At 43.8% G+C, this 23,678-nt stretch overlaps 1 protein-coding gene across 2 annotated transcripts in view; it reads left to right on the top strand.

The window, feature by feature from the left end:
* The window catches only part of LOC141052906 (oocyte zinc finger protein XlCOF7.1-like), a 160,646-nt gene extending 137,300 nt beyond the window's left edge, over positions 1-23,346 (top strand). The window contains exons 2-7 of one of the 2 annotated variants that reach the window (XM_073550225.1): positions 19,285-19,415; positions 19,545-19,724; positions 19,807-19,930; positions 20,014-20,111; positions 20,311-20,389; positions 21,939-23,346. In XM_073550225.1, the coding sequence (XP_073406326.1) occupies positions 19,338-19,415; positions 19,545-19,724; positions 19,807-19,930; positions 20,014-20,111; positions 20,311-20,389; positions 21,939-22,873 (1,494 nt within the window). In that variant the 5' untranslated portion in view covers positions 19,285-19,337 and the 3' untranslated portion in view covers positions 22,874-23,346. The remainder of the gene's footprint in view (positions 1-19,284; positions 19,416-19,544; positions 19,725-19,806; positions 19,931-20,013; positions 20,112-20,310; positions 20,390-21,938) is intronic. The other variant, XM_073550226.1, reaches the window with a different exon arrangement.
* The last annotated feature ends 332 nt before the right edge of the window (positions 23,347-23,678 follow it).

The following is a 23,678-nucleotide window of genomic DNA, read 5'->3' as shown; positions in this document are numbered from 1 at the left end:
GTGTACCTCAGATAAAATGGAGTCTCTATCTCTATGAACCTCAGATAAGATGGAGGAGGCTCTCTCTCTTGTACCTCAGATAATATGGAGGAGGCTCTCTTTTTAGTGCACCTCATATAAAATGGAGGCTCTATCTCTATGAACCTCAGATAAGATGGAGGAGGCTCTCTATGTGTACCTCAGATAAGATGGAGGAGGCTCTCTATGTGTACCTCAGATAAGATGGAGGAGGCTCTCACTTAATGTACCTGAGGTAAAATGGAGGAGGCTCTTTCACTTAGTGTACTTCAAATAAGATGGAGGAGACTCTCCATGTACCTCAGATAACTAGAGTTGGCTCTCATTTAGTATACTCAGATAAATTGGAGGAAGCTCTCTCTTTTAGTGCACCTCAGATATAATGGAGGAGGCTCTCTCTTCTAGTCTACCTCAGATATAATGGAGGAGGCTCTCTCTTCTAGTGTACCTCAGATAAAATGGAGGAGGCTCTCTCTCTGTGTACCTCAGATAAGATCTTGGAGGAGGCTCTCTTTATCTCCCTCTGTATACCTCAGATAAGATGGAGGAGTCTTTCTCTATCTCTGTGTACCTTATATAAGATGAATGAGACACTCTCTATGTGTACATCAGATAAAATGGAGAAGGCTTTCTCTTTCTTCTACAACATGTCTTCTCTATCTCCCTGACAGAACTGACTGGCATACTACTTACACTCTTAGGCCGGCGTCACACTAGAGAGGAATACGGACGAGTGAGAGGCGTTAAAAAACGCATTGCACACGGACCAATAATTCTCTATGGGGTAGCTCCCATCAGCCGTATTTTTCTTGCATATATTTTACGGTCCGTGCCAATCGCAGCATGCTATGATTGTCAGCATACTATGGCCATAGTATGCCAATGCAAGTCTACGGGTGCGCTAAAAATACGCATTACACACGGACCACACATGTGACTTGCGAGAAATACGCTCCCGGTGTCTTTTAGAAAAGCAGGCAATTCAGTGCGCGATACAGAAAAACTCACACTGACAGGTTTAATAAAGAAACAAAAGAATAGATATATATACATAGAATATATATATCTAATATATAAAGCTCAAAGTGTGTATGTGTGTATGTATGTGTGTGTGTATGTATGTGTGTGTGTATGTTTGTATGTCCGGGATAGGCATCCGCACCGTCGCAGCTACAGCCACAAAATTTGGCACAGTCACACATCTGGACCCCGAGAGTGTCCTAAGCTATGTTGTGAGGTGAAATTTTAACCCCGCGCGTTCCAATTCACCAAACAATTTTGCCCCTATCTATGTACTGGGGGGAAAAGTGTGTACGCGTCAAGCCCCGCCCCTCATTGTGATGTCATAATGCCCCTATTTGCATACTGGGGAAGCAGTGTGTGTGTATCAAGCCCCGCCCCTCATTATGATGTCACAATGATTGCCATGGCGACACTGATGTCATCAAAGGTTGCAAGCCCTGCCGCCGCTCATTATGATGTCATAATGGTTGACTAAGGAATGGAGGATGTGTGATGAGTATATGGGCACCGGACTATGGGATGGAGGATATGTATGATGGGTATATGGGCACGGGACTATGGGATGGAGGATATGTATATGGGCACGGGACTATGGGATGGAGGATATGTATGATGGGTATATGGGAACGGGACTATGGGATGGAGGATGTGTGATGGGTATATGCTCACTGGACTATGAAATGGAGGATATGTTTGACGGGTATATGGGCACGGGACTATGGGATGGAGGATGTGTGATGGGTATATGGGCACTGGACTATAGGATGGAGGATATGTATGATGGGTATATGGGCACGGGACTATGAGATGGCGGATATGTATGATGGGTATATGGGCACGGGACTATGGGATGGAGGATATGTATGATGTGTATATGGGCATGGGACTATGAGATGAAGGATGTGTGATGAGTATATGGGCTTGGGACTATGGGATGGAGAATATGTATGATGGGTATATGGGCACGGGCCTATGGGATCGTGGATATGCATGATGGGTATATGGGCACGGGACTATGAGATGAAGGATGTGTGAAGGGTATATGGGCACTCGACTATGGGATGGCGAATATGTATGATGGGTATATGGGCATGGGACTATGGGATGGAGAATATGTATGATGGGTATATGGGCATGGGACTATGGAATGGAGAATATGTATGATGGGTATATGGGCATGGGACTATGGGATGGAGGATGTGTGATGGGTATATGGGCACTTGACTATGGGATGGAGGATATGTATGGTGGGTATATGGGCACGGGCCTATGGGATCGTGGATATGTATGATGGGTATATGGGCACGGAACTATGGGATGGAGGATAATTATAATTTTCTATAACTAACCACAGTTAGTTACTATGCCCGGGCAGCGCCGGGCTCTTCAGCTAGTGTGTGTGTGTATATATATATATATATATATATCACACATGTCATTGAGACACATATATATATATTTAAATTTCACAGAGTTCTTCATAGCAGAATAGCCGCTAATTCAATTGCCGGCTTCTGTCAAATCATTCCCCAACCCGACATGAACTGACACATGGTTTACATACAGTAAACCATTTCATTTCATGTTTTTTTTTATATGTCCCTGACTAATAATTAGATGAGGGTTTGTGTGCAAAATTTGGGAGGTCTAGGTGTTAATTTAAGGGGTTAATTCATTGTAAAAAAAATGCGTGGGCTCCCGCTGTAATTTGTCAACCAGAGAGGTAAAGCAGGTGAGTGAGGTCAGATTTTAATAGCCATGAGAGGGACCATTGTTTTTGGCCCCCCCTGGCTACAAAAATCTGCCTCCAGACACCCCAGAAAAGGCAGATTAATAATGGAGAGGTGTCAATAAGACACCGATAATGTCAGGAGCACCGCACTACACTCGCTCACAGAGCCAGTGCGCGTGTCCTGAGTACAGAAACAGTGCTAAAAGATACCTGTGGAGCAGGGCAGTAGAGGTGACAATGCGTGCTTCAAACTATTAGTGTCAGGGTCCAGTCAGTGCCGGAAAGTAAAGATGCACAGGACCTGCGGACACTGAAGTTAGCAAGCTGGCACAGGACCTATGGTCAGGTGACTGCAAGGGGGCGGGGCTTAGCATCCTGCTTTCAGATATGACAGGACACCATACAACAACTCAGAGTCAGGCAAATCGGAGGTCACAACAGTACGGGCAAACGAGGCACAGGAGGGACAAACAGACGGGTAGTCAGACAAAGCCAAAGGTCATACACAAGAGGGCGACATGGTACCAAGGGGACGAGCAGAGAGAAGTCAGGTCACAAGCAGTGAGTAATACACGAGAGGTAGCGCAGTACAAGAGGGGCAGGCAGAACTCGTAACAGGGACAGAACCGGATCAAAACCAAACAAGCAAGCAAGATATCAGGCACAAGGCACACGTACGCACAAGGTCAACTAACTCAGCCGAGGGCAGGAGTATAACTGACACCGGACCTAGGTCCAGTGAGCATTAAATAGCCGCCCTCTGCCAGAGAGAGGCGGAACAATTAGCCCCAGTCTGATCAGGACGGGCCAAAGCAAAACCCCGTCCTGGATCATGACAGTACCCTCCTCTCAATGGGGGGCCACCGGACCCCCAGGTCTCTCAGGGTACTTGGCGTGAAAGGCCCGGACCAACCGATCCGCATGGACCGATCGAGCAGGAACCCACGACCGTTCTTCAGGACCGTAGCCTTTCCAATGTACCAGATATTGAAGGGCACGACGGACCAACCTAGAGTCGACGATTCGTTCCACCTCGTACTCCGACTGCCCGTCTACCAAAACCGGTGGTGGGGAAGCTGATGATCCCTCCCCACCGGACCTCACAGGTTTCAAAAGGGCATTATGGAAAACATTTGGGATCCGCAGAGATGGCGGGAGCCGCAACCAAAAAGCCACCGGGTTAACTGCTTCGGTAATTACATAGGGACCTATAAACTTGGGTCCAAGCTTCGCAGAGGGGACTGTTGTGAGTTCATTTTCCCCTTCGTCACTGAGGTCTGGTGAACTCCCTATTCTGGTAAAGGAAGGTAATGAGCCTGATTATCAGACACCTGAGCCTAATGAGGATGACTGGCTGAGTGGAGTCACGGACTGGATATAAGGCTGCCGACGCCCTTCTGCCCTGCAGGTGATTTCTCTGTGGACTTCTAGGACACCAGTCTGATTCCTGCTCCTCTAAAGCTAAGTTTTCTGCTTTGCCTGTTAGCTTTTGTGTTTTGTTTTTTGTTTTCCTTGCTTTTCTGGATTCTGTCATTCCCTGCTGGGGTGAGCTGAATCTCCTTTTGCCTGTAGCTCTGTCTTCAGAATATTCCTGAGTACTGACATAGCTTTTTTGAAGCCTAGCGTCTTCAGGGCCTTTTTCACTGTCAGTCTGTTGGCTCTTATTTTCATAGGGTTTTTCACGGATTGCAGACAGCAGCCTTCCTGTCCTTTTCTATCTAGTTAGCTTGGGCCCCGTCTTTGCTCAGTCTATCTTTCTGCTGTGTTAGTGTTTTCATCTTGCTTCACCGTCATTATATGTTGGGGGCTGCCTATTGCTTTGGGGTCTGCTCTGGGGCAGTTTAGATTTCCCCTTTCTTTCTGTAGGCCTATTTAATTCTCCGACTGTGATCGAGGGGTCTAGGGCATCGTAGGAACCCCCCACGGCTACTGCTAGTTGTGTTGATAGGTTCAGGTGTGTGCAATCCGATAGCTGCCAACTTCTCTGGTTTTCTGGACTTAGCGAGCATTTCTGTTTTTGCCTCCTACGGTGACTCAATCATAACAGGGGACCTTGAGCCTTATATTCTTGGTGGACAACCATACCTTATCCCAAATCTGAAACACCGGTCCCGCGGATCATTTTTTTGTCCGCAAAAAACTCAAGTTTGTCCTGGGCCTTCGTAATGTTACTCTGGACCTCCCGCCATACCTCCCCCAACCGCTGGATCGTCTCATCCGCCCCAGGACACCCAGAATTCAAACGGGAAAATTCTCCAAAATGAGGATGAAACCCATAATTACAGAAAAAGGGAGATGTACCTGTAGACTGGTTAATGCGGTTGTTAAATGCAAACTCGGCCAACGGTAAAACAGAACACCAATCATCCTGTTGGGCTGAGGTCAAGCAATGCAAAATTTGCTCCAGAGATTGATTGGTCCGCTCAGTCTGCCCATTAGTCTCAGGATGATAAGCGGATGAAAAGGACAGACCAATACCCAACCTCTTGCAAAAAGCCCTCCAAAATCTGGAAACAAATTGCACTCCTCTATCAGACACCACATTCAAGGGTACCCCATGCAACCGCACCACATGCTCAACTAACAATCTGGACAACGTTTCCGCATTAGGTAGAGCTGCCAAAGGTACAAAATGTGCCTGCTTACTAAACCTGTCCACCACAACCCAAACGACGGTATTACCCTTGGAGGGGGGAAGGTTGGTGATGAAATCCATGGACAAATGAGTCCATGGTCTCTCAGGAATTGGCAGTGGTACCAATTCCCCGGCCGGCCGGTTATGGGGGGTTTTTGCACGGGCACAAACATCACAAGCAGACACATATTCCCCAACATCAGAGGCTAAAGCAGACCACCAGAATACTCTAGCAATGGCCTTCCGGGTAGCTGAGATCCCTGGATGTCCACCCAGAACTGAGTCATGGAACTCCTGGAGGACCTTGAGCCGAAACTGAGCTGGCACGAAAAGCTTATCCACCGGCTTAGTCGAAGGTGCCAGAGACTGAGCCTCCCGAATCTCCCGTTCCAACATATTAGAAATATCTGCCACCACCACCCCAGGCTGAAGAATGGAGGACGGAGGTTCTGGGGGGGGGACACCGGATCTAGACTGTGTGACAAGGCATCTGCTCTGACATTTTTAGATCCTGGCCGAAAAGTGATCGAGAAATTGAACCGGGAAGAAAAAAGTGACCATCTAGCCTGTCTGGGAGTCAACCTTTTAGCTGACTCAATGTAAGCTAGGTTTTTATGGTCCGTAAATAATGTTATAGGATGGACAGCCCCCTCCAAAAAATGCCTCCATTCTTCAAAGGCCAACTTTACGGCCAGAAGTTCTCGATTCCCCACATCATAGTTTCTCTCCGCAGGGAAGAACTTCTTTGAGAAAAAGGTGCAAGGTCTCAAATTGGTCAAAGTGGCGGGTCCCTGGGACAATACCGCCCCCACCTCTGAGGCGTCTACCTCAACAATAAATGGTTCCGACGGGTCCGGTTGAATAAGAACCGGGGCAGACATGAAACATTTTTTTAAAAACTGAAAGGCCGCTACCGCTGCCATGAACCAATTCTTGATATCGGCGCCCTTTTGAGTCATGTCTGTGAGGGGTTTAACCACCTGTGAGAACCCCGTTATAAATTTACGGTAGTAATTGGCGAATCCTAGGAAACGCTGCAGAGCCTTCAAATTACAAAGCTGAACCCACTCGACAATCATAGAATCGTAGAGTTGGAAGGGACCTCCTGGGCCATCTGGTCCAACCCCCTGCTCAAAGCAGGATTCGCTAAATCATCCCAGTCAGATGTCTGTCCAGCCTCTGTTTGAAGACTTCCATTGAAGGAGAACTCACCAATTCTTGTGGCAGTCTGTTCCACTCATTGATCACTCTAACTGTCAAAAAGTTTTTTCTAATATCTAATCTGTGTCTCCTCCCATTCAGTTTCATCCCATTGCTTCTAGTCTTTCCTTGTGCAAATGAGAATAAAGTTGATCCTTCTACAATGTGACAGCCCTTTAGATATTTGTAGACAGCTATTAAGTCTCCTCTCAGTCTTCTCTTTTGCAAACTAAACAATCCCAAATCCTGCAACCTTTCCTCATAAGACAGGGTTTGCAGACCGGTCACCATTCTGGTTGCTCTTTTCTGAACTTGCTCCAGTTTGTTGATGTCTTTTTTAAAATGTGGTGCCCAAAACTGGACACAATATTCCAGATGAGGTCTGACCAAAGAGGAGTAGAGGGCAATAATGACTTCACGTGATCTAGACTGTATGCTTCTGTTAATACATCCTAGAATTGCAGTTGTCTTTTTTGCTGCTGCATCACACAGTTGACTCATATTCAGTCTGTGATCTATTAGTATACCCAAGTCTTTTTCACATGTGCTGTTGCTTAGCCCTATTTCTCCCATTCTGTATGTTTTTTTTCATTTTTATTGCCCAGATGTAGTACTTTGCATTTTTCCCTGTTAAAAACCATTCTGTTAGTTGCTGCCCACTTCTCCAGTTTATTTATATCTTTTTAAATCCTCTCTCTCTCTTCTCTAGTATTAGCTATCCCTCCTAGCTTTGTGTCATCAGCAAATTTAATCAGTTTACCCTCAATTCCTTCATCTAAATCGTTGATAAAGATGTTGAACAATACAGGGCCCAGGACAGAGCCCTGTGGTACCCCATTTGAGACATTCTTCCAACTGGATGTGCAGCCATTTACGACCACTCTCTGGGTCCGATCACTAAGCCAGTTATGAACCCACCTAACAGTTGCCTTGTCCATTCCATACTTAGTCATTTTTTCAATAAGGATTGTATGAGATACTTTGTCAAATGCTTTGCTGAAGTCAAGATATACTATATCTACAGCATTTCCTTGATCCACCCAATCAGTGATTCCGTCATAGAAGGAAATTAAGTTAGTCTAACATGACTTATTAGTTACAAACCCATGCTGACTCTGTTTAATCACTTCATTCTTATCCAGGTACTGACATACATGTTGTTTAATAATTTGTTCAAAGATCTTTCCTGGTATAGAAGTCAGACTCACCGGCCTATAGTTGCCTGGTTCCACCTTCTTCCCCTTTTTGAAGATAGGAACAACATTTGCTCTTCTCCAGTCTTCTGGGACTTCTCCTGTTCTCCAAGAATTTTCAAAGATTATGGAGAGGGGTTAAAAAATTTCTTCTGCTATCTCCTTCAGTACTCTGGGGTGTAATTCATCTGGACCTGGAGACTTGAATTCATTTAGGTTAGCTAAGTGTTTCCTCACTATCTTTCTGTTTATAGATATCCTGGATTCTTCTATTCCCTTAATAGGACAGTGAAGAACAGTTGGTGTTACATTTCCTTTCTGAGAGAAAACAGATGCAAAATAGGAATTTAAAAGTTCGGCCTTCTCAACATCCTGTCTTACCATTTCATCATTTTCATCCTGTAAAATTCCTATAGCATCTTTGACTTTTCTTTTACTTTTGACATATCCCCAAAATCCTTTATTATTGCTTTTGACATCTCTTGCAAGCCTCAATTCATTGCCAGCTTTAGCTAATCTGATTTGTGCCCTGCAGGTTCTGCAGACAGCATTATATTCTTCTTTAGATATGCCTAATTCTTCTTTAGATATGACAATGGCTTGCACCTTATTAGGATCCATGCAATACCCCTCAGCAGACACAATGAACCCCAGAAAAGACAGTTCCTGGACAAAAAATAAGCATTTTTCTAATTTAGCAGAGACACTTCTCCCGGAGCCTTTGGAGAACTGCCCGAACATGACCAATGTTAACTCCCGAAAATCGAGGCATGGGCGTTAACCGCCGTCTTTTTTCTTTACAAAAAAGAACCCCGCCGCTACGGGAAAAACAGAAGGACGAATGTGTCCCTTATGGAGACTTTCGGAAATATATTCTTTCATCGCAGCCCGTTCTGGACCCGAAAGGTTATACAAGCGGGCTTTGGGCAATTTAGCACCTGGAACCAGGTCAACGGCACAATCAAATGGGCGGTGTGGTGGTAAAACCTCAGCCTCTTTTTCGGAGAAAACGTCCGTATAGTCTTTCAGGCACTCCGGAATACCTTCCAGACCCACAGATGACACAGACACCGTAACAAGACATTTTTCAGAACAATAGGGACCCCATTTAACAATGTCCTGATTTTCCCAATTAATTACAGGATTATGCAATTGTAACCAGGGGAACCCTAACACCAGTCCCGCAGGCAAAACATGAAATATGTTCCTGGTGTAAGGAACTCACTTTAAGGAGAAACTCTTCAGTGCGAAACATAACGTTATTCTTAATCAGTGGTGTTTTGTCAATGGCAACAATGTGAATAGGAGTCTTCAACCTAACTGACCCTAACTTACACCTGGCCACCAAGTCCGAGACAATAAAGTTCAACGATGAACCGCAATCCACGAAGGCAGAAGTGGATGTAGAGACACTCCCACAACAAAATTCCACTTGTAACAACATGTTAGAGAAGTCAGAAAAGGGTACCTGAGAGCTTGGGTGACCTCCATGACAATCACCCGGGCTCAGTCGCTTGTTGGTCAGTGGACCGGAGGGGCAATCCTTTTTCCAATGTCCAGAATCACCACAGTGAAAACAGCATTTTCCCACGCGCCATTGTCTCCTTTCATTTTCTTTGAGGTCGATGGTTCCCATCTCCGTGACTTCCAATGTATGACTGGCTCCCCTTCCTTGGGAGAATAACGGTCTCTCAATTTGCATCACTCCCCTCGCCCGTTGCCTGCGATCCATTCGGACGGCCTGTGTCATAGCCTCTTCCAGGGAATCAGGCAGAGGGTGGAGAGCCAAGGCATCTTTCAGATGTTCAGACAGGCCTCTACAGAACAAACCCCGGAGGGCGGCGTCATTCCAGCAGATCTCAGCAGCCCAGCGTCTGAACTCTGAGCAAAACCACTCGGCTGAGTGCTTCCCCTGGCACACACTCATCACCATGTCCTCAGCCATACGCATTCGATCAGGCTCATCATAAATATGCCCCAGGGCTTCAAAAAATGCATCCACATTCATACGCTCAGGGGCCGTGGTCGGAAGGGAGAAAGCCCAAGCTTGGGGGGCTCCCCTTAACAGAGATATAATGACCCCCACTCTCTGACCTCCAGAAGAGTGAAAAAAAAAAAGCTTACAGCCCTCCTTGAAAACTCTGAATTTCCTTTTATCTCCAGAAAAGGTATCTGATTAACTTAACTTAACTGGAGACTCAGGGGAAACTAATGTAACATCCCGAGCCCCCGATAAGAAAACCCCCTGCACAGTGTCAGCGATCAGCTGCTGAGACTGAGCCAGGACTCGTTGTTCTCCAAGGAGTTTCTGAGACATCTGAGTCAGGTGCCTCACCTGCTCAGAAAGAACGTGCATAGGATCCATCACATACACAGGAGAATGGGAGCAGAGAAAAAAAAATGGTATGGGTCAGTTATAATGTCAGAAACACCGCACTACACTCGCTCACAGAGCCAGTGAGTGCGCGTGTCCTGAGTACAGAAACAGTGCTAAAAGATACCTGTGGAGCAGGGCAGCAGAGGTGACAATGCGTGCTTCAAACTATTAGTGTCAGGGTCTAGTCAGCGCCGGAAAGTAAAGATGCACAGGACTTGCAGACACTGAAGTTAGCAAGCTGGCACAGGACCTATGGTCAGGTGACTGCTAGGGGGTGGGGCTTAGCTTCCTGCTTTCAGATATGACAGGACACCATACAACAACTCAGAGTCAGGCAAAACGGAGGTCACAACAGTACGGGCAAACGAGGCACAGGAGGGACAAACAGACGGGTAGTCAGACAAAGCCAAAGGTCATACACAAGAGGGCGACGTGGTACCAAGGGGACGAGCAGAGAGAAGTCGGGTCACAAGCAGAGAATCATACACGAGAGGTAGCGCAGTACAAGAGGGGCAGGCAGAACCGGATCAAAACCAAACAAGCAAGCAAGATATCAGGCACAAGGCACACGTACGCACAAGGTCAACTAACTCAGCCAAGGGCAGGAGTATAAGGGTATGTGCACACGTTGCAGAAAATTTCTGCACAAAAACCTGAATCCCTTCCCAGAAACCGCACCTATTTTTCCGCGGCGGTTTTTGTGCGTTTTTGATGCGTTTTTTACCGCAGCGGTTTCTAAAAGCATGGGAAAAGCCTAAACCGCGGAAAAAAACGCAAAATTAATGTGCATGCTGCGGTTTTTACCGCGATGCGGTTTTTTCGCGGTAAAAAACGCATCAATGTGCACACAAAGTGCAAAATGCATAGAAATGACTGTGCAGCTTATTTTTAGCGGTTTTATAGCGGTTGTTAGTGAAAACCGCAGTAAAAACCGCTAAAAAGACGCTGTGTGTGAACACAGCCTAACTGACACCGGACCTAGGTCCAGTGAGCATTAAATAGCCGCCCTCTGCCAGAGAGAGGCGGAACAATTAACCCCCAGTCTGATCAGGACGGGCCAAAGCGAAACCCCGTCCTGGATCATGACAGATCCATTATTAACCCTATACTAAGAAAGGGTTAAAAACCACACAGACATTAATTGAAAAGTCTTTTAATGAAATAAATACACCAAGTTTGTGACAAATTTTTATTAGTCTGGTAATCCCAAAAAAACATGACCTGCAAAAAAAATAACATAACAAATCACCAATATCCTTACCTCTCCGCCGTTCAGTCATGTCCCACGCTGCAGTCCATCAGAAGGGGTTAAATAGTTTACAATGAGGACCGGTGCTAATGCGACCAGCCTCACTGTAATCTACTACAAAATGAATTGATTCAGCTCTGCGCAGCCTCAATGACTGCGTGGAGATGATCTAATTACTTTCGGAAAGTTTCTGATTTTTTTCCCACGGTCATTAGTTCATTCACAGATCAGCCGAGGACTCCCCACAGCCTCAGTGACGTCAGCTGGAGGGCAATGGGAATAGAGAGGATGAGTGCCAGAATTGGCACATCTTATAGATGCGCCATTTCTGGGGTTTCTGGGGGCAGATTTTTGTAGCCGGGGGGGGGCAAAAACAATGGTCCCTCCCAAATTTTGCACACAAACCCTCATCTAATTATTAGACAGGGGCATATAAAAAAAACATGAAATGAAATGGTTTACTGTATGTAAACCATGTGTCAGTTCATGTTGGGTTGGGGAATGTTTTGACAGAAGCCGGCAATTGAATTAGCGGCTATTCTGCTATGAAGAACTCTGTGAAATATAAATATATATATATATATATATATATATATATATATATATATATATATATATATATATATAGTGTGTCTCAATTACATATATATATATATGTGTGTATTCTATGTGTCTAGATCTATTCTTTCGTTTGGATTTGAAAGCCTGTCATTGGACTCCATTATATGTCCGTTTTGCAAGCCTGTGAGAAAAAAACGGTATATGGATTATATACGGATGCTTACATAAGAAAAATACGCGGCCACACCCTGACAAAGGATGACATATGGAACACTATTTAGGGACCATTTATGCGTATTACGACATTTTTATTGATACCATATTAGTGCAGATAATGTTTTTTTGATCGCCCATTATTGCATTTTATTGCAATGTTGCAGCGACCCAAAAACGTAATTCTAGTGTTCCCATTTTTTTTTCTTGCTACGCCGTTTACCAATTCGATTAATTATTTTTTTATATTGATAGATCGGACTATTCTGAATGCAGCGATATCAAATACGTGTACATTTGATTGTTTTCATTGTTTTATTTTGAATGGAGAGAAAGGGGGGTGATTTGATCTTTTATTTTTTTTATTTTTTTTTTTTTATATTTTTAAAAACATTTGTTTTACTTTTTACTTGCTTCAGTAGTCTCCATAGGAGACTTTAAGCTGAACTGGTCTAATCGCCTATGATACATAGAGCAGGGCTGCAGCCCTGCTCTATGTATCAGAAATGCTCACTTACTATGAGCGCCGACCACGAGGTGGCACTCATAGCTATGCAGCAATGACAACCACAGGGGTCTTCTCCTGACCCTGGGTTGTCATGCCAACCCATCAGCGACCTGCAGTCATGTGACACAGGCACCGATGGGAGCAGGAAAGTACACACTTCCTGCGCATCCGTGTCAAATGCCGGTGTCAGAGTTTGACAGCGGCATTTAACATGTTAACAGCCACAGGTGAATCGCGATTTCACCCGCGGCTGTTAGGGGAACATGTCAGCTGATCAGGTCAGCTGTCACGTCCTGGAAAAGGTGCGAGCTTATCGCCGGAGCCCGCACCAAAGAGGGGGAGGCGTCCAATGACAGACTGTGTCTGTCATTGGACGTTAAGGGGATAATTAGGTTTTCTCTGTGCAGATTTATTTAACCTCTTAAGGATCTAGACTTTTTTTTTGATCTTTCGCTTTTGTTTTCCCTTTCTTTGTTCCAAGAGCCACAACTTTTGTATTTTTCCATCGCCATTTGAAGGCGTGTTTTTCGGGGACAAGTTGTTGTTTGAATGACACAATTAATTTTACCACATGATGTACACGAAGATGGGAAAAAAAAATTAAATTTCAGTGAACTGCGGAAAAGAAACAATTCCGCCATTTTGTTCTGGGGGGAGGGTAGAGGGGAGGTTATTTTTGCGGTGTTCATTTTGTGGGAGAAATGACCTGGTAAAATCCTTCTCCATGTCAATATGATTATGCTGATACCAAACCTTTGAGGGTTTTTTTTCTATTGCGTATTTTTTTTTATATAATGCACTTATACTAGTGGTTAACAACAATTCCAAACCTTTGTATAAAAAATTGTCACTCTTTTTCGAGACCTGTAATTTTTTACATTTTTTTTATCCATGGAGCTCTGTGACTACTTGTGTTTTGCTCACTTAGCCGATATTTATATTGATATCATTGGGGGTACAAATGACCTTTTAATCACATTTTATTTTAATTTTTTTTCAGGAGATGTAGAGCAAAGAAAAAATAGCAATTTTGTCATTTAGAATTTTTATCAACATTTTACATATGGTTTACCTAATTTTAGATTTTGATAAATTGGACTTTTTCAGACACAATGATATAAATGTTATCTTTATTCTTTCAATCTCTTTGGGGGGAAAAGGGGGTCGTGTATTATAATCTGAATGTAGCTTACCAGCTGTGGTGGAGGGAGGTCCCATAGTCGCTGCTGCAGGAAGCCTCTGGCGGTAGCAGGAGTGGGGCGATGCTGTGGGTCCCAGGATGGTATGAGGGGGCTTTACTGACATTTTGTGAAAGCTCTGAGCCCCCGCACTTTCCATGCTTTTAGATGTGGTGGACTCCAGGAAAATTACTGCCGGAGGGAGCGCATGTGCAGAATGGAAAGTGGGGGGGCTACTGGCTTTCATTAAATGTCGGCAAACACAAACACTTACCAGCCTGGGGCCCACAGCAAAACACCACTCCTACCTCTGTTGAATACAACCTCCTACCAACCTGGGGCCCACTGCATAACACCACTCCTACCTCTGCCAAATACAACCTCCTACCAGCCTGGGGTTCGCAGCATCTCCTGCCTCCACCGCTGCCAGCTTCCTGCAGCAGCAACCCTGCCGCCTAGGACCCTACTCCACTGCCGCCGACCCCCAGGTAAGCTACCGTAAAAGCAGACTATAATAATCATTACCATGTGTAAGTAGCATGCCAGTCAGTTCTGTCAGGGAGATGATAGAGGAGAAGACATGTTAATGATCAGGCCAATTTTTACAATTCTGACCATTGTGCCTTTATGAGGTAATAACCCTGGAACAAAACGACGTATGCGGAGGCATCTGCATCCGCACGGCCTGCGTAACCAATGTTAAAGATAGGTACGCAGGCCGCATGCAGACGTAGGCGAAGCTGAACGGAGGAGGTGCGGCAGTGGGCGGAGCTTCACAGAGGAACTACGCAGCCCTCCGCAGCTCTCACATCCGCAAATCTGAAACCAGCCTAAGGAACTTATCTAGATGTGTGGTGAGCACTTTGAAACCCCAAGTGCTTCACAGAAGTTTATAACATAGAGCTGTAAAAATTAAAAAAAATCATTTTTTTTCCCACAAAAATTATCCTTTTGCTCCCAGGTTTTTTTATTTTCCCAAGGGTAACAGAAGAAATTTGTTATTGTGTAATTTGTCCTGAGTACGCGGATACCCCATATGTGGGGGTAATCCGCTGTTTGGGCGCATGGCAGAGCACAGAAGTGAAGGAGCGTTAGATTTTACTGTTATGGTTTGCAGGTGCCATGACCCACTGGGAGAGCCCATGAGGTACCAAAACACCAGAACCCCCCCATAAGTGACCCTATTTTACGAACTACACCTCTCAATGAATTCATCTGTGGATGCAGTGATCATATTGACACCATGGGTGTGTCACAGAATTTTAGACCATTGCGCAGTGAGGACAAAATAACTACATTTTTACCACCAAAGTTTTGTTTTAGTCAAAGATTTTACACTTTATTCCCTGTCTCACCTCCTGGGGAGGGGGTTGGGGGTTTAGCTCAGGGCTAAACAGGAGATAAGGACAGGTCGGGGACTTGGGCCTCACTACCATCAAGTGTACCCCCAAGTTAAGGAAAGTCAGGGCACCCCCTTAGCATGAGAGGCAGTTCAGGGGCCCTGGTTCCATGTCTCCTGTTTACCCCTTACTGCCCTGTGACATGTATTTAGTGATAGAATAAATATTGATTTTTATTATTATTATTTGTATTTTTACAATTATTTAAAAAAAATGTTTTACTTAATTCTAACATTTACACTTTGTCCCATTATGGGACAATCATTTTTTGCAGGCTGATCGCTTCTATAGCATGCAGATAAAGCAGCATCTGCATGCCATAGAAGCTGTCAGCGCTGCACTCAGTTCACCGACACTGAGAGACTTCCTGATCATGCACTGCACATGACCAGGAAGTCTCTTAGCTCTGGTGACCCGGATGTTGTCATATCAACATCGGGTCACCATGGCAGCTATTGGGACCCCGAGTCATGCCGCAGGGTCTCGGATCCAAAGGCAGAGGGGCTGTCAGCCCTCTGCCTGCTCCCAGAATGCTGTGATCGTGTTCAATCGCAGCATTTTGGGGGTTAAAGTATGGCCTGGACTGTATTCCCCATAGGGGGAGGGCCGCTTGACTAAGGAGGTTTCCTAGGCCATAACTTTGGGTAGGAAGGGGCTAATGTGAGGGACAGAGTTTGGGCGCAAATTTGGAGGGGGAATGATGTGGGATTTTATGATTGGTCAGTGGAAGGTGTCTTGTGGGGGGGGTACATAAGGTGAGGGTCAGAAGTGGGTAGTTTCATTCAGGATAGTAGGTTACCTGTAATGTCATGGAGGCACTTGTCCAGGAGATCCGTGCCTTGGCAGAAAGCGGGGGACAGTGTGTGGTAAAATTGATAGGCAGTTTTATTCTTTGGATCAGTACGATTACTGCAATACGTCTTTTATATCAATTTTTATGTTTTGGCGCTTTTATACAATGAAAACTATTTTATTTAAAAAAACAATTATTTTTGCATCGCTTTATTCTGCGAGCTATAACTTTTTTTATTTTTATGGTGATGGAGCTGTATGGGGGCTTGTTTTTTGTGGGACAAGATGACGTTTTCAGCGGTACCATTTTTTTTATATCCGTTTTTTTATCGCATGTTATTCCACTTTTTGTTCGGCGGTATGATGAGAAAACATTGTTTTTTGCCTTTTTTTATGGTGTTCACTAAAGAGGTTAAATAGTGAGACAGTTTTATAGGTCGGGTCATTACGGACATGCCGATACCAACTATGTGTACTTTTATTGTTTAGATTTTAGATTATTTTTTTTTCATTCAAATATTTTAGTGATAGAATAAATATTGATTTTTTTTAATCTTTTTTTTATATATTTTTTACAATTATTTGTTACAATTATTTAAAAACTTTATTCTATCTTTTACACTTTGTCCCACTATGGGACAATCATTTTTTGCAGGCTGATCGCTTCTGTAGCATGCAGATGAAGCAGCATCTGCATGCTATAGAAACTGTCAGCACAGCACTTACTGCACACTGACCTGAGACACTTCCTGATCATGTACTGCGCATGACAGGAAGTTTTTAGCTCTGGTAACCCGGATGTCGTCATGACGACATCGGGTTACCAAGGCAGCGATTGGGACCCCGTGTTATGCCACGGGGTCTCCGATCCAAAGGCAGAGAGGCTGTCAGCCCTCTGCCTGCTCCCAAAATACTGCAATTGTGTTTGACCGCAGCATTTTGGGGGTTAAAGTGCCGGGAGAAGTCTGTGACCGCTCCTGGCACTTAGTGCCGGGTGTCAGCTGTGAGAATCAGCTGACACCCGGCCATGATTGGCCGCACACCACCCGTGTGCCCTGCCGATAACTATGACGTACTATACCGTCCATGGTCAAATTGTGCCGGATCACATGGACGGTATAGTACGTCAGATTTCAGAAAGGGGTTACAAAAAAATTCTATTTTCCTGCCCAAAATTGGGTTTGTTTTATAATCCGCAAAACACAGTATATACATTTTAATTTTTTTTATTTTAGTTCAACAAAATCATTATAGCTGCAAATAATGTAATTGAGGTTCTCCTTTGAAGCTCAGACTATGGCCATCATTTATAGGAGGACCAATATAGCAGTTACGGAGGCCTTCACTTTGTGCTAACAAGCTCCCTTTAATTTCTTGAGTTGAAGAGTAAATATGTAAAGGGATGGTCGTATTAGCAAAATTGATGAAAGCCCACTTTTCAGTTGGTTTACATGCTTAATTATTGTAATTGGAAGGGTGGATTTGCCATTTTATTTTTTTGCCCAGGGCACCAATAATAATAAATTTTATTTCTATAGCGCCAACATATTCTGCAGCACTTTACATTTCAGAGGGAACTTGTACAGACAATAGACATTACAGCATAACAATAATCACATAGATTATAACAAATACCAAGAGGAATGAGGACCCTGCTCGCAAGCTTACAATCTATGAGGAAAAAAGGTAAACACGAAAGGTGGGTGGTAACAATTGACCTGATTGTATGGACCAGCCATAATGTTAAGTGTGTAACAGTACAGTACAGATACAGAGGGATAATATATGCTTAAAGCATGTGGGAACATGATGCGGGGAACCTGGTTATGGTAAAACTTTTGACTGTGCCACACAGGGATAGATTAGGTTAATGTGTTGAGGCGGTAGGCCAGTCTGAATAAATGCGTTTTCAAGGCACGCTTAAAATTGTAGGGATTGGGGACTAATCGTATTGACCTTGGAAGTGCATTCCAAAGAATTGGCGCAGCACGTGTATAGTCTTGGAGATGGGAGTGGGAGGTTCTGATTATTGAGGATGCTAACCTCAGGTCATCAGAGCGGAGGGCGCGGGTAGGGTGGTATACTGAGATGAGGGAGGAGATGTAGGGTGGTGCTGAGCCATGGAGTGCTTTGTGGGTGAGGGTAATAAGTTTGTACTGGATTCTGGAGTGGATGGGTAGCCAGTGTAATGACTGGCACAAGGTAGAGGCATCGGTGTAACGATTGGTGAGGAATATGATCCTGGCTGCAGCATTCAAGACAGATTGGAGGGGGGAGAGTTTTCTAAGAGGGAGACCAATTAGAAGAGAGTTACAATAGTCTAGACGAGAATGAATAAGAGAAACAGTAAGGCCTCTTTCACACATCAGTTTTTTGCCTTCAGGCGCGATCTGGCTTTTTTTGGAAAAAACGGATCCGGCAAAATGCAATGCCGGATCCGGTTTTTCCCCATTGACTTGCATTAGCGCCGGATCGTGCCGGATGGCATTGCGTTTCTTCCGTTTTTTGCCGGATCCGGCAACTTGTCTCATTCCGGCGTCTTGAAAAAACGTCTACTGTAACGTTTTTTGTCTCCGGCGAAAAAGCCGGAAGCGCCGGATCCGGCGCTTCCAGCTTTTTGCTACAGTGAAAGTTTATGGGCGCCGGAATGCGCCGGATCCAGAAAAAGACGGATCCAGCCACCGGATCCGGTTTTTTTAAGTCTGCGCATGCTCAGATCCAATTGGCCAGCCTCCAGGAACAGAGACGGATCCAGCAAAAAAACGGATCTTTTTCTACAGTTCTCCAAAATTTATGCCGGATCCGTTTTTTCTAAAAAAAAGCCGGATCATGCCTGACGGCAAAAAACTGATGTGTGAAAGTAGCCTAAGAGTTTTTGCAGAGTCAAAAGTAAGAAAAGGTCGAATTCTAGAAATGTTTTTGAGGTGCAGATAACAAGAGCAAGCCAGTGATTGGATGTGGGGGGCAAAGGAAAGCTCGGAATCAAGTATGACCCCAAGATAGCGGGCCTGTTGCTGGGGAGTAATAGTGGAACCACACACAGAAATGTCAATGTCGGGTATAGGTACATTAGTAGAGGGAGGAAGCACAAGGAGTTCAGCCATATCTTGCTTTGACCATGACTGAATAAGTTGTATTTTGTTACCAGTTTGAGTGCGAACTTTCTGAGCATCAGTTTACATCAGCTCATTTTCTTCCCATTCAGGTCCCTACAATATCGGATTCTCTCAGAGAGTTTTCCTGATTGACCCGTCAAGGATGGATAGGGACAGGAACAATATGGAGGAGAAGATATTACACCTCACCCTAGAGATCCTCTTCCGGCTTACTGGAGAGGTGAGAGATTCTGATGACGTCACATTACATCATTATTATCTATGGGAATAACAGAGGGACAGAACTGGAGAGGTGAGGACTCTGGAAATGTCTGTAGTGAGATTTATTAATGTGTCTCTTCATAACCAGGATCACGCAGTAGTGAAGAAGACTTCTAGTGAGCGCTGTCAGGACCTTGTGACTGAGGGATGGGGAAGTCCCCGGAGCCAAATCACGGGGCCTCCACCTCACGCCCTGATACATGAGGACATCAATTACCAAAAGATCCTAGAACTCACCTACAAGATGATTGAGCTGCTTACTGGAGAGGTGACACTACTAGGAGTGCTGGGACATTATACAGTAATGCTATGAAGGGATCAGGGGATGACGGTATCATTGTATGTGTCAGGTTCCTATAAGATGTCAGGATGTCACCGTCTATTTCTCCATGGAGGAGTGGGAGTATTTAGAAGGACACAAAGATCTGTATAAGGACGTCATGATGGAGGTTCCCCAGCCCCTCACATCATCAGGTAATAGACAGGACTAAATACACACGGCCTATAATTATCTGTATGTAAAGATTGAATTCCGTCCCTGTATGTGTTTCCTTCAGTTCTGTGCAGTAAGAGGCCAACACCAGAGAAATGTCCCCGTCCTCTCCTTCCACAGGATTGTAAACAAGAAAATCCCAATGTTCCTCAGGATCATCAGGTAGATGGAGAGAAGGTGTCCTGAGATCTCCCCTATGATGTGTAGATGGCTGTGAAGATCTTGTGCTCAGTCTTGTTTTATCCACCAGTATTATATGTTTTATTCTTGTGTAATGAGATTGGTGGAGATGGCAGGATTAGAGCTGATCCGTAGATGTGACTTCTACATCTGTGTGTGACTTTTACAATATTTGTTTCAGGGTGAAGATCTGACCCATATTAATATTATTGAGACATATGTGAGTGGTGATGAGCAGTGTAAAGAGGAGATTCCTACAGGTGAGTATCCACTAAATGCAGAGAAGGCACAGATTCTTCTCTGTTACTAGCTACTACAATTTTATTTAGATTTTTTTTTATTTATCCTTTTTTGTCATTATCTTAGTTGTACATTTCACCTCCTTCAACGAAAATACTACCATATATACTCGAGTATAAGCCGACCCGAGTATAAGCCAAGGCACCTAATTTTACCTCAAAAAACTAGGAAACCTTATTGACTCAAGTATAAGCCTGGTTTGCATTGTCCCCTCATCACCATCCTGGTATGCAGGGCCTCCTCATCCTTGTCCTTGTATGCATGGTTCTCATCCATATCCTTGTATGCAAGGCTCCTCATCCCTATCCTGGTATGTTTGGCCCCATCCCTATCCTTGTATGCTTGGCTGCATCCCTATCCTTGTATACATGTCTCCATTCCTATCCTTGTATACATGTCTCCATTCCTATCCTTGTATTTATGGCTCCATCCCTATCCTTGAATGCATGGCTCCATCTCTATCTTTGTATGCATGGCCCCATCCCTATCTTTGTATGCATGGCCCCATCCCTATCTTTGCATGCATGGCCCCATCCCTGTCTTTGCATGCATGGCCAAATACCTATCCTTGTATGCATGGCTCCATACCTATCCGTGTATGCATGGCCCCATCCCTATCCTTGAATGCGTGGCCCGATCCCTATCCTTGAATGCATGGCACCAGCCCTATCCTTGAATGCATGGCACCATCCTTATCCTTCTATGCATGGCTCCATACCTATCCGTGTATGCATGACCCCATTCTTATCCTGGTATGATTGGCCCCATCAAAAAACATTAAAAAAACAAACCATTACACTTACCTTCCTGCGCTCCCTTGCAGCGTCTTATTCCAGTGCCAGCAGCTGCTTTATGCTTGTAAGCAGCGCATGGCAGGGATGTCATGTGCTGCTCACAAGCAGAGCACCAGCTGCTGTAATAGTCACCGCTCCCCACATCAGAACTACATGTGTGGAGTGCAGTGAGTATTAAGTAGTGCGCACTGTGTCAGCCGCCGGCCGGTCACGTGTGCCGCTACTTAAGAGAAATGAATATTCACACCTCTCCATGGCCATGTCCAGGCCTATTTCATGAGTTTTATTTTTTTTTAATTCTGTGGAAGCATGGTTGAAAAGCAATGTCTTACTTTCATTTGTTCATTTTCATAGATTTTTGATTTATTAGTACTTTTGTCAGATTCAAGTTATTCCTGTCACCATTGTGGGTTTTTGTGTCCTTAAACACTGGGTACCAACAATTTTGACCATGTTTGTATAAGATGCCGGCTTCAACTCAAAATTGGAAAATGGCTAGCGAGTTATCATTAGCCTAAAATCAGTATCTAGTGGTTATTGATTTGAAGTCTACTGTCAGATGCAAAATTTTAATTTTGGTACAAAATTTCCAGTTTCTATGACACTGTATACAGAAATGTTGTAAAATGTTTTTTATATATATATATATATATATATATATACTGTATATTTTTTTTTTTAATATGAAAATAATAATTGTTTTTACCCTCGGTAGATGAGAGTGACAGGAGAACAGAGGGACAGTTGATACCAAGGTCATTTGATTTAAAAATTGAAGATATCACTCAAGATACAAAAGTGTTCCCCAAAATTACAGATAAACCATCATCCCTTCACAGTATAGATCTATCATCTGATCCTGTTAAACAGGTCCAATCTTCTGATTCATCACAGATTAGTAAGAAAACTAAGCTTCACAAAGGAGGTGTTAAACGCCAGTGTGATCTTCCAGTAAATAAGAAATTTTTATCCAGAATATGTCCAGAATATGAAAAAAAATTTTCTCTCCAAAAACATGAAACACTTCACACAGGGCGGAAAAGACATTGCTGCTCAGACTGTGGTAAATATTTTAATCAGAAATCAGAGCTTGTAAAACATGAGAGAATTCACACAGGGGAGAAGCCATTTTCATGTTCAGAATGTGGAAAATGTTTTAGAAATAAATCGCATCTTGTTAGACATCAGAGAAGTCATAAAGGGGAGAAGCCATATTTATGTTCAGAATGTGGGAAATATTTTCTCCTCAAAACAATTCTTGTGAAACATCAAAAAACTCATACAGGGGAAAAGCCATTTTCATGTTCAGAATGTGGTAAATGTTTCACAGCGAAATCAGCTCTAATTACACATCAAAGAATTCACACAGGGGAGAAGCCATATTCATGTTCAGAATGTGGGAAATGTTTTAAACAGAATTCAAATCTTGTTATACATAAGAGAAGTCACACAGGGGAGAAGCCATATTCCTGTTCACAATGTGGGAAATGTTTTACAAATAAATCAAATCTTGTTACACATCGCAGAAGTCACACAGCGGAGAAACCATATTCTTGTTCAGATTGCGGAAAATGTTTTAAGCAGAAATCCAGTCTTCTTAGACATCATAGAATTCACACGGGAGAAGTCATTATTATGCCTAGAAGGTGAGAAATGTTTTACTTGAACATCATATTTTGTAACTCGACAAAAAAAAATATATATATGCAGGCAGAAACAAATTGTACATGAAAACATGTAAAAGACAGTCAGTGTAAAGTGCAATAAGTAAAAGAGAATGGAAAAGCAGTTTAGAACTTTTGTTTAAAAAAAAAAAATGTATATATGACATTTAGAAATACATAACATGGACAAAAGCCTCTTAATCACTGGAATTAGGATTTTCGTTCAGTCTCAGCTGAATAAAATTCTGCCCGAAGCCATGCTGTTTTTCTCTACTAACAATCATGACGGAAGGACTTGTCCTAAAGATTCCACAGTCCCTCTCCACAGTCGTAAGCCGAGAGGGAGTCAACTCACCGTTTTTAAGACTTGTTCACCCCGGAGCTACTACATGGTCTAATATGTGGATGTTAAGATGTTTTTAATACTTCCAATAAAGAAGAAGATATTACACCCGTGAAGCTGGACTTTCCTTTACTTCACAATAAGATGCCAAGGCTGCAGCTGTTCATTTTGTGAAATGTCCAACCTCCTAACTCCTCCACGAATGACTGTGAATGATCTTGTTCAAAAGTTTAAGCATTTATGAACCATGCCAAGTCAGGAGATCATATTAAGTTAAGGAGCTGGGTTATGTGTGCTCAGATGCAGACTGCATAAAAGTCATCAATTCTTTGACTCGCTTCAAAATACAGAAAAGTGAAATTCCTCTAGCATTATCCTCAGCACAAAAACTGTGCACCTGCCGGGAACTTCATAGAATGACTTTCCATGGCTGATCAGCTGCCTGCAA

The sequence above is a fragment of the Dendrobates tinctorius genome, unplaced genomic scaffold, assembly GCF_039654945.1.
Source record: "Dendrobates tinctorius isolate UK_male_01 unplaced genomic scaffold, ASM3965494v1 ptg000164l, whole genome shotgun sequence".
Classification (NCBI taxonomy): Eukaryota; Metazoa; Chordata; class Amphibia; order Anura; family Dendrobatidae; genus Dendrobates; species Dendrobates tinctorius.
The sequence above is the reverse complement of the archived record's forward strand: the minus strand, read 5'-3'. Positions and strand labels throughout refer to the sequence as shown.